The 16,766-nt window shown below is 39.4% G+C and overlaps 1 protein-coding gene across 5 annotated transcripts in view; it reads right to left on the bottom strand.

Moving 5' to 3' along the window:
• The window catches only part of HECTD2 (HECT domain E3 ubiquitin protein ligase 2), a 123,556-nt gene that overhangs the window by 67,597 nt on the left and 39,193 nt on the right, over nt 1–16,766 (bottom strand). For all 5 annotated transcript variants that reach the window (XR_009550093.1, XR_009550094.1, XM_060191905.1 and 2 more), the window contains exon 2: nt 11,359–11,488. Coding sequence is in view for 3 of the 5 variants with exons in the window: in XM_060191905.1 (XP_060047888.1) it covers nt 11,359–11,488 (130 nt within the window). In the remaining 2 variants the exon portion in view is untranslated. The remainder of the gene's footprint in view (nt 1–11,358; nt 11,489–16,766) is intronic.

Raw genomic sequence — 16,766 nt, 5'->3', positions numbered from 1 at the left:
TTTGAAGAAAAAAAACCAAAATATATTTATCAGTGAAAACCTGTCATTTAAGTTTCATTCAGCCAATACTTGAGAACAGTCTGTGCTAAGTTGGTAAGCAGTAGTCATTTTCCCTTTACTTTAATATAGAGTTGCCAATTTTAGTTGGTTGCTTAGAAACATTAAAACACTTGAAGTCAGTGCAAGAAGAATAAGGGTTGTGGGGGATGGCAGCATATAGATTTTTTTTTACATTAAGATCATAATATAAGGGTGTGAGTTTATGCTAACTTGCAGTTTTCAGGAAGTTCTGATAGGTTGACTTTGGGTGGAAACTAGTAATAAGTAACTTTCCATGAAGACACACATTTTAAATTGGCCACATGATTAGTAGATTGAAGACTGGTATCCCTGGCCAGCATAATGGCAGCAAAGACAAACAAGAGGCTTGATGTATTTGACAATATACTGGGAGTTCAGTAGGAAGAACCCAGGACTCTACTTTTTCTGAACTCAATTTATTGGGGGAAATAATAATTTACAAATATTAGTTGTCACAGGAATAGTTTCTTCTCTCCCCATGATAGGTGTTTACACTCTCCTCCTATCACCCAATGGACAACTATTTCTACCATAATGCAATGGTGTTGTTAAATTTTTCGGAAGCTCTTGCCGGGCGGGTTGGCTTCACGGCAGGTAACAGAGACGTGGAGACAACGGCTGGCAGGGAAGCTGTATTTCTTTATTCAGGAACGATTCATAAACTAAGACAAACTAATCACCAAACAGAACTCAGCTGTCTCTTTGCGGTGGCGCAAACACTCTCTCTCACCCTGGAACTCCGGAACCCTCTTCAACTCTCTCTCTGGAACTCAGGAACTCTCGAACTCTGCAACTCTTCAACTCTCGAACTCTGAAACTCTTCCACTGTGGAACTCTCTCTTACTCTGTAACTCTGAAACTCTCGAACTCAGGAACTCAGGAACTCTCGGACTCTCTAACTCTGTCACTCTGGAACTCTGGCGGGTTTCCTAGGGGCGGGGCCAAGCGGGCCTCGAAATTAATAGGACTGATGCAATTCTCTTAGCGGGGGAGAACTACCCAATGTAAAGCATACAACACAATGGGTCTCTAACTCTCTTTCAATCACCATCTGCCCACTCCCCTGCCTCCGATCCCCACTTAAGAGTCTTTGGATCTGCTCTGATAAACCTTAGTTCAGGACTTCATTCCTTTTTCTTTTCTTTCTTTATTGCCACCAGGGTTATCACTGGGGTTCAGTGCCAGCACTACAAATAGAACACACATGGTGCCCATTTTTTTCTTTTCTATTTTTATTGGATAGGACAGATAGAAACTGAGAGGGGAGAAGGAGAGAAATGGAGGTGCCTTCAAACCTGCTTCACCACTCATAAAGTGTCCCCCCTAAAGGTGGGGAGTGGGGGCTCAAACCTGGGCCCTTGTGCATGGTAATGTGTGTGCTTAACTGGGTGTTCCAACACCCAGGACTTAGCCCCTGCTTCTAGAGAGAAATTGATAGAAAAGGCATAGTGCTGGTGACACTATTACTCGAGAGCTTTGTAGATGGTGAAGCAGTACTATGGTATCTCCTTCTCTCTATTAAAAAATGAGAAAAAAAATCAGCCTAGGGAAGCCACTCAGTCGTGGTGCCATGCATATGTGAGACTCTTGATTCAATCCCCAGTGCCACAACAAATAAAAATTCCTTCAGAGAACTATACCAAGAAATAGGGTCAGTAAATAATTAGTTGTTGAATGTCAAATGATCACTACAAAGACTTCCAACTTCTTGACTCTAGCAAACAGAACACTGACAGTCATATCTTCACCTGCCCCTCCCAATAGAGAGGAAACAGCAGATCTCCTTTCTAGGGAATCTGACCAATCTAATAATAAATAAGTAAAGATATGAAAATTAGTGTTCCCCAATCAATAAGCTATTTATATCACCTTATAGTGAAACTTATGATCAACAAATCTTATCCATGTTTTACCTTTTTTTAAAAAAAACTTTATTAGTTTTATTTATTGGATAGAGACAGTCAGAAATTGAGAGGGAGGGGATGATAGAGAGGAAGAAAGGCAGAGAGACACCTGCAGCACAACTTAACCACTTGCAAAGCTTTTCCCCTGCAGGTGGAGACCGGGGGCTCGAACTGGGGTTCTTGCGCATTATAACATGTGCGCTCAACCAGGTGCTCCACCACCCGGCCCCCATGTTTTACCTTTTAATTATCTTTTTGAGCACTTCTATTAACCTTAAGTAGAAAAACAAAGTTATCAAATTTCTTGACAAATCCCTTCAGTACAGAAGATAGTGATTAGAATAGACAAAAGCCGGGGGTCAGGCGGTAGCACAGTGGGTTAAGCGCACATGGCGTGAAGCACAAGGACTGGCAAAAGGATCCTAGTTGCAGCTCCCAGCTACCCACCTGCAGGAGAGTCACTTCACAAGCGATGAAGCAGGTCTGCAGGTGTCTTTCTCCCCCTCTCTGTCTTCCCCTCCTCTCTGCATTTCTGTCCTATCCAACAACAACATCATCAATAACAACAATAACCCCAACAATGACAAAAACAACAAGGGCAACAAAAGGGGAAGAAATAGCCTCCAGGAGCAGTGGATTCATGGTGTAGGCACTGAGCCCCAGCAACAACCTTGGAGGCAATAATAATAATAATAATAAAATGATAGACAAAAGCCAACTTGGAAGAAACAGAAATCAAGCAGTGTGCAGTTTTCCCCCCATACCTACCATTAATTCACACAAGGGAAATAAAAATAGTGCAACTATGTAATAAGGGAGAATGAATTTCTATATAATTAAAAACATGATAGAAATCATCAACAAAAGAATTCTGAGGACATTTGCTCAAGTATAGCGCAAAAGGACAAAGAAATGGAAATAGAAGTTAATAAAAAAAAAGGAAATTAGAATATCATTTCTGACTTTTCACTAACAGGTGATCCTGAAAAGAAGGATGGAAAAACAAGGACTTCTGGCAAGATGGCAGCCTGACAATGGAGCCCTGCTAGTTTATCCCAGACTGCAAACTGAGTCTGCAGCAGTATCTTCTTTTTTTTTTTTTTTAATATTTTATTTATTTATCAATGAGAGGGATAGGAAGAGAGAGAGAAAGAACCAGACATCACTCTGGTGCATGTGCTGCTGGGGATCAAACTTGAGAGTCCAATCCTTTATCCATTGTACCACCTCCCGGACCACTGCAGCAGTGTCTTCTTCAACAAACTGGCAAAAAAAACAAAATAAAAAAATCCACAAGCAGCTCAGAAAAGGATCCCTACAATCATCATCACCCAAAAGAAGAGAAAGCAGAGGGAATACCAGCAGTCGGATTCTATCTAAATGGGTTCTATCTGGCTACAGGAAGGCTGACTTGTCCAAGAAGTAGGGAATGAGTTCTAGAGCCCTGAGAGCTGGTTCTCCAAAGTGAAATAGAAGACACTAAGGTATAAAGGGTGGACTAAATGTGACAAGCAAGCAGGCAACATCTGCATTTGAAAATGTAAGTCAGATGTTTAACATTTCACAACATCAGGCATCTTGGGAACTCAGTGGCACTTCAATTAGCTTGAGCTGCCCTGGGGTGAAAAATGATCCCTCCTCCTCAGGGGTGAGCTTTTAGGACTGAGCCCACAGACAGCAGTTCTCACAGCTCAGAACTGATGACACTCTGTACCAGCTAATCTCCAGCAGCTGAGAGACATCAAAGGAAAGAAACCACTGCTTCCCCTCCCAGTCACTAAATTCCAGAGGTAATCTCTTAATGTGTTCATCTGAACCACTTCCCAGATTAATTGCTTGCTGACTGACAAGATAACAGGACCCCACTCATGACCCCTCTCTCTCACACCATTCCCAGCTACCCCAGAGTTAATCAAATCCATTAACCTGCACTTCTTCCCAGCTGAATTACTCCTACTTCCCCAAAGACAATAGGACCCCATCCATCATCTTGCTTTATCCAAGCAACCCAGAAATTTCAGAGTTAACTGATTCACCTGCAACTCTTTCCAAGCATGGCCAATTTTAGGGCTTAACTGAGGTATGCTCCCCACAGACATATTAGAGGACCTAGGGTCAATGTGTACCTCTTCTTAAACTTCTGGGTGAACAGGGTCCTCCCCAGGCAATTGCAACAAACTTTCATCGCAAACTCCCAAATCCACACCTAGATTTGGGCTTGCTGTTCACTCCTACTCATCACAATCCCTTTCTCTTCAATTTAGCATGCTTATATATTAACATTCACATATTTTGAATTTCATAAGTTGTAGAATTTAATGCTTTTAAGTGTCCCTTCCTCTTCCCCCAAGGTCTTTTTTTAATTTTTATTTATTAGACAGAGACAGGGAGAACTTTAGAGGGGAAGAGGAGGTAGAGAGAGAAAGAGACAGAGAGAAACACTGACAGCCCTGCTTCACCACTTGTGAAGCTCTTCCCTGCAGGTGGCGACCAGGATCTTAAACCTGTGTCTTTGTGCGCTATAATATGTGTGCGTGCCACCCCTGGCACCTTCCCTAAGGTCTTATGAGGTATTTTATTCTATTTTGCAGATAATAAAGACAAAAACAGGTTAAATAACATTTCCAGGCTCAAAACAGGTCACATGTTGTAGAGTTAGGATCAAATCCAGACTATTACAAACTCATGAGATTTCCACTTCCATTGTGGCATATGTCAGAGTTCATGTCTACTCTTTTCTGAATTATCAAGAGTGTAGTTAAAATAACTTTTAAAATAAAAGGCGTTTGAGAGAACTGCTTCACTGCTTTTGAAATGTTTGAAAATCAGTCTAAGAGGGGGCATCACTTTAGAAAGGAAGATAAGAGGATGTACTACTAACCACCTCCCATTTACTTATCATCTCTCTTATTTCTCTGAAGATGTATCATCCCTAGCATCTGCTATAGTAGGTAAAACTCCTACACTTCTCTGATCTTTTTTTAAAGGACAGCCAGCTCAACAGGCATACCTAATCACGTGATCGACAGGGAGGAAAGGCATCCCTCAGTTGTTAGATAAGCCCACGCTGGGCTTTTGCAGCTTCTCTAATACCACTTGAAGATCAGACTGGGAGACAAGCTGTTAGAGAAAACCCAGCATAGGTCCTGCTACCAGAGAAGAGGGAGAAAAACTATAGTAACTGCCAAGGATGATGCATCTTTGAGGAAACAGCATTGCTGGGAGGGAGAGGCTTCTCAAAAGATCAGGAGATGATAAGCTTACTTTACATTTAGAAAGCTTACTTGAACTTCCTACTCAAAAAACAAAACAAAACAAAACAAAACAAAACAAAACAAAACAAAACAAAAAACCTGACATATGAATGCCACAGCACAGTTGGGTTTAGGTGATAACCAGGCAGGACATCTAGAGGAATTCAAGACCAGAGTTCTATGAAGTTTGCTATGAGGGGAGTTGGGTGGCAGAGCAGTGGGTTAAGTGCACGTGGCATGAAGTGGTACAAGGATCAGTGTAAGGATCCCGGTTCGAGCCCCAAGCTCCCCACCTTCAGGGGAGTCGCTTCACAGGTGGTGAAGCAGGTCTGCAGGTGTCTTTCTTTCCCCCTCTGTCTTCCCCTCCTCTCTCCATTTCTCTCTGCCCTATCCAACAATGACATCAATAAGAACAATAATAACTACAACAACAATAAAAAACAAGGGCAACAAAAGGGAAAATTTAAAAAAAACTTAAAAAAAAAAGAAGTTTGATATGAGACGGATTCCTCTGGAGTGGTTGATGTGTGCAAATATGCCAAGCTGAGGTCTGGGCTGAGTGCAGACTCCACAAATCTGGCATAGTGGCCATGGAAGCCAGCCTGGTGATGGAAGCCCAAGCAGGTGGGACACTGTCAGGCAACTGTTTCACAATATATATATATACCCAAGTCAGGAGTCAGTATTCATTGTGGGAATACAAACTGGCAAGTTTGGCTCAGGCATAAATCAGTAGTATAGACAAAATGAAGCTGTGTGAAATCAAAATGTAGGATCAATGCATAGAAATTTGTTTTATTTATTTTTACTTTAATGAGAGATACAGAGAGAAAGATACACATGTAGAGAGAGAGGAGAGACAGAGACAGAGACAGACAGACAGGAAGACATCTGAGCACTGCTTCACTCTGGTTTATAGTGGTCTGCAGATTAAAACCTGGGACCTTGGAACCTCCGGCATAAAAGTCTTTTTGCAGTAGCTATTATATTGTCTTCAATGGCTCCAGAATTTATTTTTTTTATACAAACAATTTTTATTTTATTTTAACTAGCAAGAGACTAAAATGCCTGTTTTTCACACTCAAAGTTTTAGTCCTGGTGACACTAACAATAAAAGCATAAACAAAATGTAATTAAAATAATTCTAATGAATAAGAAACCTGACTGTGTTTAAAAGATGGATGAATCAAACAAAACTGTACATGATTTAAAGGAAAAAACTCCAGATGCCAAACAATTTGCAGATACTTACTTGGATCACAGAAGACTAAGGGTAGAGAATAAAGAAATTTAGCTTTCAAGGACAGAAAAGCAGGCAAATTTTCTTATGGCAAAGTCATAATAAGTGAGAAAGTAACCCCCACAATACCATTAGCATAGCTTAAAGGTCAGGACCAAATTCTAGCCACCATTTTATTATTCAACAGCTATCACAATAGCTGGGTAAAAAGTAGGCATCAGTAAGTTGGATGGTTGTATATCATAATGATAATTCGAATAATTGATATAGTCCAAACCTAATCAGGAAGGTTTCTTAAAGCAGAATTTAAAAAACCAAAGGCAGGGTTACTCCAAAAGGGGTAGGGGGATTAGCCCCAACTGTATTTTCTAATCTTAATGAGTACTTATACAGAATAAAAATGAAGCTGTCAAGTGATGGGCCCCTTGGAATATACCTAAAATAGACTTCCTAGCTTTTTCAAAAATGCTGACCCCAAATCTCATCTGCTATATTCTTACCTTTAGGTTCCTGATTATTAAACAATCTGTTATGTTTTTTATCTTAATGCTTTTCAGCCCACAAGTTACAGATGCTACCATGACACCAACCTGACTTTTCTGGGCAGACAAGTTCACCTATGTGTCCTGCAACCTCACCTCTCCAGAGCCCTGCCCCACTAGGGAAAGACAGAAACAGGCTGGGGGTTATGGATTGACCTGCCAACGCCCATGTCCACTAGAGAAGCAATTATAGAAGCCTGAACTCCTACCTTCGGCACCGCCCAAAAAATCTTGATCCATACTCCCAGAGGGATAAACAACAGGAAAGTTTCCAATGGAATGGATAGGATGCAGAGCTCGGGTGGTGGGAACTGTGTGGAATTGTACCTCTCTTATCCTAAGGTCTTGTCAATCATTATTAAATCAATTAAAAAATTTTTTACTTAACCCCCCCAAAAAAAACTATCTTTTAAGTTTTTTGTTGATTTCGTCATTGCTAGGTTTCACTACTGTCTGATTCTTTCAGACAGAGAGTGACAGAAAGGATCTAGCTGGTGGCATGCCTGGTTGAGCATGCATGCTACAATGCACAAGGACCCAGGTTCAAGCCCTAGTCCCTACCTGCAAAGGGAAAGCCTCACAGAGCTGCAGATGTCTTTCTCTCTCCCTCTTTATCTCCCCTTTCCCTCTTTTGACTTCTGTATCTATCCCATAAATAATTAAGTGGCAGAGACAGAGAAACAGAGACAGAAAGGGAAAGATATCACAGCACTGGAGCCTTCTTCTGTGTAGTGAATGCCAAATCAGGGAGTCACTCCCTATGAGAAGACAAAACATTCACTATCCAGGTGAGTTATCTGGCTGACCCAGAATCTGTTTTTTACTGATTTGGCAATTAAGAATTAGGATAAATGATCCTAATGAAGTAGGTTATGACTATCAATAACTTCTATTATTCTGTACTTCTTTATTTTCATTTTTTCATTTATCTTTATTTATTGAACAGAGACAGCGAGAAATTGGGAGGGAAGGGGGTGATGGAGAGACACTTGCAACACTGCTTCACCACTTGTGAAGCTTTCCCCCAGCAGGTGGGGAGCAGGGGCTCAAATCTTGGTCCTTGCATATTATAACAACATGCACTCAACCAGGTGTGTCACCACCAGCCCAGAAAAATGTTAACTTCTTATTTTAGTTTGTTCTTTAAATACTAGTGAGTGAGCATCTTTTACATATGTATTAAAGGTTCCTGTTTCCTTTTTTTATTGGTTTGTTCACATCCTTTGCCTTTTCTTCCTTTGCCTTGTTCATTTTATTAATTTTTGTTTATACACATATTTTATTTTTAAAATTGTATTTATTTTCCCTTTTGTTGCCCTTGTTGTCTTTTTTGTTGTTGTTGTTATTGTTGTTACTGATGTCATTATTGGATTGGGCAGAGAGAAATGGAGAGAGGAGGGGAAGACAGAGAGGGGGAGAGAAAGACAGACCCCTGCAGACCTGCTTCACTGCCTGTGAAGCAACTCCTGCAGGTGGGGAGCCAGGGGCTTGAACTGGGATTTTTACGCTGATCATTGCGCTTCGCGCCACATGTGCTTAACCCACTGCACTATCGCCCGACTCCCCATTTTATTAATTTTTAAAAGACCTCATGATTCAAGGATATCACCAGCTATGGCAATTAACTTCTTTTTTAAAGATATTTATTCCCTTTTTGTTTTATTGTTGTAGTTATTGTTGTCTGTCTTCATTGTTGGATAGGACAGAGAGAAATGGAGAGAGGAGGGGAAGACAGAGAGGGGAGAGAAAGATAGACACCTGCAGACCTGCTTCACCACTTATGAAGCAACTCCCCTGCTGGTGGGGAGCCGGGGGCTCGAACCAGGGTCCTTTTGCAGGTCCTTGAGCTTTGCACCATGTGCACTTAACCCACTACGCTACCGCCCAACTCCCGACAATTAACTTTTTATCAGTGCCCCACACGTCTTAAAATTTCAAAAAAGTACAAAAACCAACACCCTCATAAGGCAACCAGTATTAGTGTCGCAGCATATTGCTATTTAGTCTTTCAAATTTGCATACACATGCATAATTTATATACTTGTCATTGTATAAAATCTTCTAAGTTGTAAATTTCAGTAGCTACCTTATATCGATATTTTACTCATACCATTTTGCTTCACGTGTAGATAACATTTCTATTATCAATAGCTTTATTAGCATAACTGCATTTTCTGTGTTTTTTTTGTTTTGGTTTGTTTTTTTGCTTTGTTAAGATGTATGTAAGTTTTTGTTTTGTCATCAGGGTTATAATGGGGTATGGTGCCTCTAAGTCAACTCCACCTCTTCCGGTGACTATGTTTCTCCTTTTTTCCTTCTTTAGTTATAGAGACAGAAGTAGAGAGTGAGACAAAGGAGAGAGAAAGAGAGACATCTGTAGCTCTGATCCACTGATGATGTAGCTGCCCCACTGTGGAGGCTGGGGGCTTGAATCCAGTCCTTGGATATGGTAACATGTGAGCACAGTCAGGTGTGGCTACTCCATGTCCTCTGCATTTTTCACATTTCCTAGGCAAGATTTCTACAAGAGGATCAAAGCAAATGAACGATACTATGACCTACAATACATAAGGCCAAATTGTTTTCCTAGAGTAAACCAACAAACTCTGTTACCAACAATGTCTGTGTCAATTTATTTATATTTTTCTACACTTAATGTTAACATCAAAAAACAAATTATCTGGCTAGGGAGGTAGCTCTGTGAATAGAATGCAGAATTTGCAATAAGTAAATAAATACATTTTTAAAAATATTTATTTATTATTGGATAGAGACAGAGAGAAATTGAGAGGGGAGGAGGAGGGAGAGAGGGAGAGAGACAGAGAGACACCTGCAGCCCTGCTTCACCACTTGGGAAGCTTTCCCCCTGCAGGTGGGGACCTGGGGATTGAACCCAGGTCTTTGCACACTGTAATGTGTGTGCTCAGCCAGGTGCGCCACCACCTGGCCCCCATTAATATGTTTTTTTTTTGCTTCAGGATAAATACGGGGATTTGGTGCCCACACTATGAGTCACTGCCTCTGGAAGACATTTTTTCTATTTTATTGGATAGAGATAGAAATTGAGAGAGGAGGGAGGGAGGAAGGAAGGAAGGGAGAACAATAGACACTTCCAGACCTGCTTCACTGCTCCTGAAGGTGAGGAGTTGGGGCTTGAACCAGGATGTTCGTGCTTCATACTATGTGCACTTAACCAGGTGTGCCACCGCATGGCCCTCAATAAATACATTTCCTAGTTACTCAAATTTATCAAGTTTTGTTTAACAGATGGCAGTATTGGCATAAGAAGAAAGATAAAGAAGTCTGCATTTTGAATTTTTGTAGTTAAAAATCTATATTACTTTTGATAGGTTAACTAGTTGATCTAACTCCACGGGGGGGGGATAATTTTTATAGGTATTAATTTTTTATTTTTTTATTGGGGGATTAACTGTTTACAGTTGACACTGAAATACAATAGTTTTTACATGCATAACATTTCCACATAATAATACAACCTCCACTAATTCCTCCTCTGCCATCATGTTCCAGGACTTGAACCCTCCCCCCGACCCCAGTCTTTTACTTTAGTGCAGTACACCAAGGGATAATTTAATACCATTTATATGCAATACTTTTACTGACACACAGTCAGTAATTTGTCTATTACACACAGTCAGTAATTTGTCTATTACAGGAACAATGTGATCAGCAGCAAAGCTTTAGATATCAAGTGCTGCAGAGAAATGGTTTTCTCAATATTTTCTTCTAATGCTCTCAGGCCTATCTTCTTATAGACCTATAGAGCATCATTTCCTCAAGTTCCAAAGAACCTTCTGAAACAATAGAGAGGATAAATTGGGAGTGCCTAACATCTCTATATTTATGCCATGTTTTTTTCTTGTTTTTTTCCTTTCAAGGTACTTTTTAGGACTTTGATAAGGTTTTGATTTTTTTTTTTCTTTCATATTGGCTTTCCCCATTTCTTTTAAGGTTTATATCTAAGTATTTCTTATATTTACTGACCTGCATCCTATCTATATGGTTGATTACTGCTCAAAAGAAATCTACTGAAATTTTTGTTACCATTTTATGTCTGGTTCTCTAACCAGACTTTCTTATTAACTCATGAGTTTTGTACTTCATTCTCTCATTCTAAGTGACAACCACATAGAAAGTTTATTTATTTGTCAATATTTATACTTATTTTTCATTTTTCATTTATCAACTAACTGGACCAAACAATGCTAAGTAACTAAAATATATTTTAAACAGTTTAAATATATACTTTCAAGTCAGTATCTATTGATTATGCATATTTTATGAATTACAATAAAAAAAACTTCAGAAAAATTTACCATTCTTGATGTTAGGGAAAACAAGATGTGTAGGTGAACTTCTATTTTCAGCAGCTTCTTTCTTCTGATTAACAGTTGTAACAATGCTGCTAAAAGTGGAAATGTGACCTTTGGCTCCTCTGTCCAAACCCTAAAATAACAGAAAAGTTATTGATGCAGCATAATTCTCTGGCTGTAATTAAAATGATTTATTGCAGAAATCACAAATATTCACAGTAGACTTTAATTTGATGATTGGTAGATAACAGATGGCTGCCTGGATGGATAGACAGAAACAAACATGTATGTAAAATCAACTTACTCTTTCTTGGACTAAATTGTCAAAGTGTGAAATTATAATAGTTATACCTAACTGTTAATAAACTGATGGCTTTGTGATAAAACCTGGGTGCTGCAGTACAATCTTGTGCAGGTCTGGTAGTAACTGGCCTGTAACCCGTTAATGTATAATAAATGTAACTCCCTGCCCTCAAAAAATAAATAAATAAACTGATAAAATAAATAAACTTTTGGGAAAGAGTGAACCTCCTAGAGTTAGTGGAAGGTTAACTGAGTTAATACTCCTTGCTCAGAGTATTCATTCTTTTTATCTTAGGTTTTTTTTTCAACTCTGTATTTAGACAACAATATTTTGTGACCTCCACAAATATTTCAAACAATTAACATATATGTGATTATTTCACTGGTTAACTCAATAAAGACTTTCTCATCTTTTAATAGAATTTTAAAAGTGCAGGTAAAAAGATATATCCTCTTTTTTAAGTTTGTATTCTTTTTTTTTTGTCGTTTTGGGGGCTCCAGCTGGCCGGGCTAGCTTCGCGGCGGTAGACAGAGACAGAGACTTGTGGACACACGGCTGGGCTGAGAAGCTGCAGTTTAATCTTTACTCACGAACGGGCAAATCACCACACCATGTGCTTCCCCATGTTTTCCTTCCGCTGCTGCTGCTGGGACTCTGGACGTCCTTAGCATACCGGGGCGGGGAGAAAGAGGGGCGCGAAACTAGCAAGGACCAAACCATTTCTCTCAGAGGTAAGGGGAAGGGGACCAAACCAACACGAAGAATACCAACATTTAAAAAAAAATTATCTTTATTTATTGGATAGAGACAGTCAGAAATGGAGGGGGGAAAGGGTAATAGAGAAAGAGAGAGAGAGAGACAGACACCTGCAACACTGCTTCACCACTCACAAAGCTATCCCCCTGCAGGTGGGGACTGGGGGCTCAAACCTAGGTCCTTGAGCACTGAAGCATATGCATTCAACTAGGTGTGCCACCACCCGGCCCTAAAAAGATATATCCTTTAGAGTTCATTTCTTATTTTAAAATTTTTTAAATTATCTTTATTGATTTGATAAAGACAGTCAGAAATTGAGAGGGAAGGGAGAGGTAGAGAGAGAGAGAGACACCTGCAGCCCTGTTCATCACTCATGAAGCCTTCCCCATGTAGGTGGGGACCAGAGGCTCAAACCCAGGTCCTTGTGCATGGTAACGTGCACTTAACCAGGTGCACCACCACCCAGCCCAGGATTCATTTCTTTCTTTTTAAAATTTTATTTATTTATTTATTTAAAAAAAGAGACTAACAAAACCGTAGGATAGGAGGGGTACAATTCCACACAATTCCCACCACCAGATCTCTATATCCCATCCCCTCCACTGATAGCTTTCCTATTCTTTATCCCTCTGGGAGTATGGGTCCAAGGTCATTGTGGGTTGCAGAAGGTGGAAGGTCTGGCTTCTGTAACTGCTTCCCCGCTGACAAGGGCAGTTCATTTTTTCTAAGCACTATGATTGTACATAAAGCATGAAAACAACAACAAAAAAAATTTAAGTATCTAGGGATCCTTAGCTACACTTAACAGTCATCTTTCTAGAGCACAGAGTCAATACATGAACACACTTTTCACCAAAAAAACTGCAAGTTCATAATACATAATTAACCTATATTTAACAATTACAAATATTAATCCTATTACTGCTGCAAACTTGTTACAGAGATATCTTAGGGCACCTCCTCAACTCTCAGATTTTTGTAGCTTATACAATGTTCCAGTTTTCAAACATTTAACAGAATGTAGTGACTAGCCTCTTCCATCATATTCACTTCTCCACTGTTAAGCTATTTGTTTTGCCTTCACAGGAGTTTTTCATTTCCTCTTTCCTCACTTACCAGGCTGAGCTCCATTTATCTTTTTAGCATCAACTCACATGCCATGTAGTAAAGATATTTACAATAAAAAAATAGCTACTCTCTTACATTTCTCAAGCTTTTATACTTAGGAGACATCCAATTAGTTTAAACAGACCACAACTTAGAAATGATACTTCTTAATCTGTGAAGCAGAAAATAGTAACACATTTAATGCTGGTAGCTAAATCGGCATTTTTTCCTATTTTTCCCCTCTGTGACAGCTACTGAGGATAAGCCCATGTGACTTGGACACTTCAATAATTATACTGAGCAGAGTCATTGCCAACCAATTTTAGATTATACCATTGGAAGTGAATAACCCTTTGTAATTTTCAAACATGAAAACGTGGGGCTACTTGTAATCACTTATCATTTTCATAAGATCATTCACTTTTACTTGTACTTTACACAGATGATCCACTGGAATTATAATTGTCCTCACAAGGGCCTTCATGTTGAACTGGGAACTCCTTATCCCTAACATCCTGAGGAGACTAAATTTATTATATGTTTCTTTTTTAAAAAAGAAAAAAATTAGTAGGGTAAGAACCCAGGAAGAATGAATTTTAGATACCATACATGTATAGTTAAAAGTTCGGGGGGGGGGGGCGCTGAGCGGTGGCACACCTGGTTAAGCACACGTTACTGAGAGAGAGGACCCGAATTTGAGCCCCCAGTAACCACCTGCAGGGGATAGCCTCAAGAGCAGTGAAGCAGGGCTGCAGGTGTCTCTCTGTCTCTTTCCCTCTCTATCATGCCCTTTGCTCTAGATTTCTGGTTGTAGCTCTATCCAAAAAATATGTAAAGATAATTTTTAAAAAAAAGTTCTTGGAATTTGTGGGGCTCACCTTCTTCTGCTTTCAAGGATCACTTTATGGGGGATGTTGATTTGCAAGATGGCTGTTGTCACAAGTGTCAGTTTCATGTCTCCCCATGAAAGACACCACATCCTCCACCAACTTGTCATTTTTTCTCCAGCATAGGACACTGTGTCCATTTTCAGCCCCTCCCTGCCTTAGAGTTCTTTGATCTGCAGCACAGAGGTCTTTGGTTGTCTGTGTCATTGCCAGGGTTTACTACTTTGGACTTTTTCAGAGGGAGGGAGGGATAGAGGGAGGTTGAAAAGGAGGGAGGGAGAGAGAAACACAAGAGGCACACACCACAACACTGAAGCTTTCTCCAATGTCTCCCCTAGGTCAGCTCAAACCTGACTTGCATGCATAGCAAAGTAAGAGCACTGTCAAGGTGAGCAATTCTGCCAACCGTGTGAAGAGATTTTTTGTTTGTTTGTTTTGATCGACAGAGGCCAGTGGCTGGGGTGGGGGTTGGGGTTGCAGGGGGAGTGACTGAAGAGGCAATGGAGGGAGGGAGGGTAGTGAAAGAATCTACAGCACCAAAGTTTCCTTAATGCTTTGTGGGTAGGGTTGTGCACATAGCAAAGTATTTAAGTGAGTTACTTTACCATCCACGTGAACTACTTCACCAGCCCTGCAAAGATTTCACAGATGAAGACACTGGTATCGCCTATGACTAAGGTAAAATCATTCAGTCAACAAGAATCTGAGATCTGATGGACACTAATGGAGGACTTCAGGAATATATACATGCACTTTTGTGTGTATGTAATATATTTAGTTGCTCACAGAAATTTTTGTGTTTCTGTTTTCCCTTTATTTTTGATGTTTTCTTAGATAGATTTAGGCTCAATGCAGTTTGAGCTAATATTTGTTACGATTATTCTACATGATTTAGCCTATATAAGTAACTGTAATCAAGTGATCTTTTACTCTTAAGTGTCAAGGTCATAGGAACATCACCTTGGTCATAAGAAAATCAACAACATACGGGCCAGTTGCTCAATAAATAATTATCTCTGTGATAAAGTCAGTTATTTACTGAATGCTTCTATATGCATAGTATTGCATTACATTACATTCCCATGAGATATGTATTTAGGCCCCATTTTACAAACAGAGAAACTGGAGAACTCACATTACCAAGTTTACAGAGGTGGTAAGTGGAAATTCAAATTAGTCTGAAGAGCCCTGAAGTATGCATCCTTTTTTAAAAAAAAACTTTTAAAAATTTAAATATTTATTTATTCCCTTTTGTTGCCCTTGTTTTTTATTGTTGTAGTTATTATTGTTGTTGATGTCACCGTTGTTGGATAGGACAGAGAGAAATGGAGAGAGGAGGGGAAGACAGAGAGGGGGAGAGAAAGATAGACACCTGCAGACCTGTGAACCAGGATCCTCACTCAAGTCCTTGTGTTTGGCGCCACCTGTGCTTAACCCGCTGTGCTACCACCCAGCTCCTGAAGTATTCATTCTTATGTCACTGTATGTCAGTCTTCTCACTATAGTTGCTAGCAATCAGGAAGATTTCAATTAGTATTCTACCTGTCACATATTATCAGCCTATTTTCTTTTTTTTTTTCCTCAAACAATGGTTTATTCAGAGTTCAGGTGGCTATTTCTAATTTAACTTTTTACTCAAACAGTAAATTGTGACTTAGAAACCCCCAGGGCTGGCTGTCATCAATAGGCCAAGCACGTATATCATAGAAAATAAGTACAATGAATGAAATGCATATGAAAATCAACACAAAGCAATTTTAGGCACTTCTCAAGTACAGACTATCATTTTTTTTTTTTACTAAAGAACAGCATACCTAGCAAGATCATAATGATTCAAGTTTCAGTTTTTAGAACAATACTGCATAATTAATCCAGCTATATCTTTCTTACAATTTCTTCACAAATACATGTTCAATTTTAGAATAGAAAGTAGTTCCTTTTTTAGCATCTTTCTTTCTTTTTTTTAAATTCTGGCCTGTTACTCCATCACTACAGTCTTAAAGTTAACATACATTTTGTGAATGAGCATATCAGAAAAGATTCATTTTTGTAAAAGTCGCATTTTAAAGAACTAGTCCTATATTACACTTTCATCTATAGAGTGGATACACACTGTTTTGATTAGTTTACTGGAAAGATAGACTTCTCATTAATATTTTTTTTCAAACTCTAATGCTTATCTTTGTCCTCTAAGTAAACAAGGAGAAAAAAAATAGATGAACAAAGCAAGCCAGTCTTCTGATGGACTGAACTCCAATAGTATTTTCAAGTGAGCAATGCACCAATCTGTGACTCTAGTCAGTGCTGAAAGGATACAATTCAAGAGCTGACTTAGAAACAAGTGTTTTGGAGAACGA

The sequence above is a fragment of the Erinaceus europaeus genome, chromosome 1 (assembly GCF_950295315.1).
Source record: "Erinaceus europaeus chromosome 1, mEriEur2.1, whole genome shotgun sequence".
Classification (NCBI taxonomy): Eukaryota; Metazoa; Chordata; class Mammalia; order Eulipotyphla; family Erinaceidae; genus Erinaceus; species Erinaceus europaeus.
Note: the sequence above shows the minus strand (reverse complement) of the source record. Positions and strands in the feature narration are given on the sequence as shown.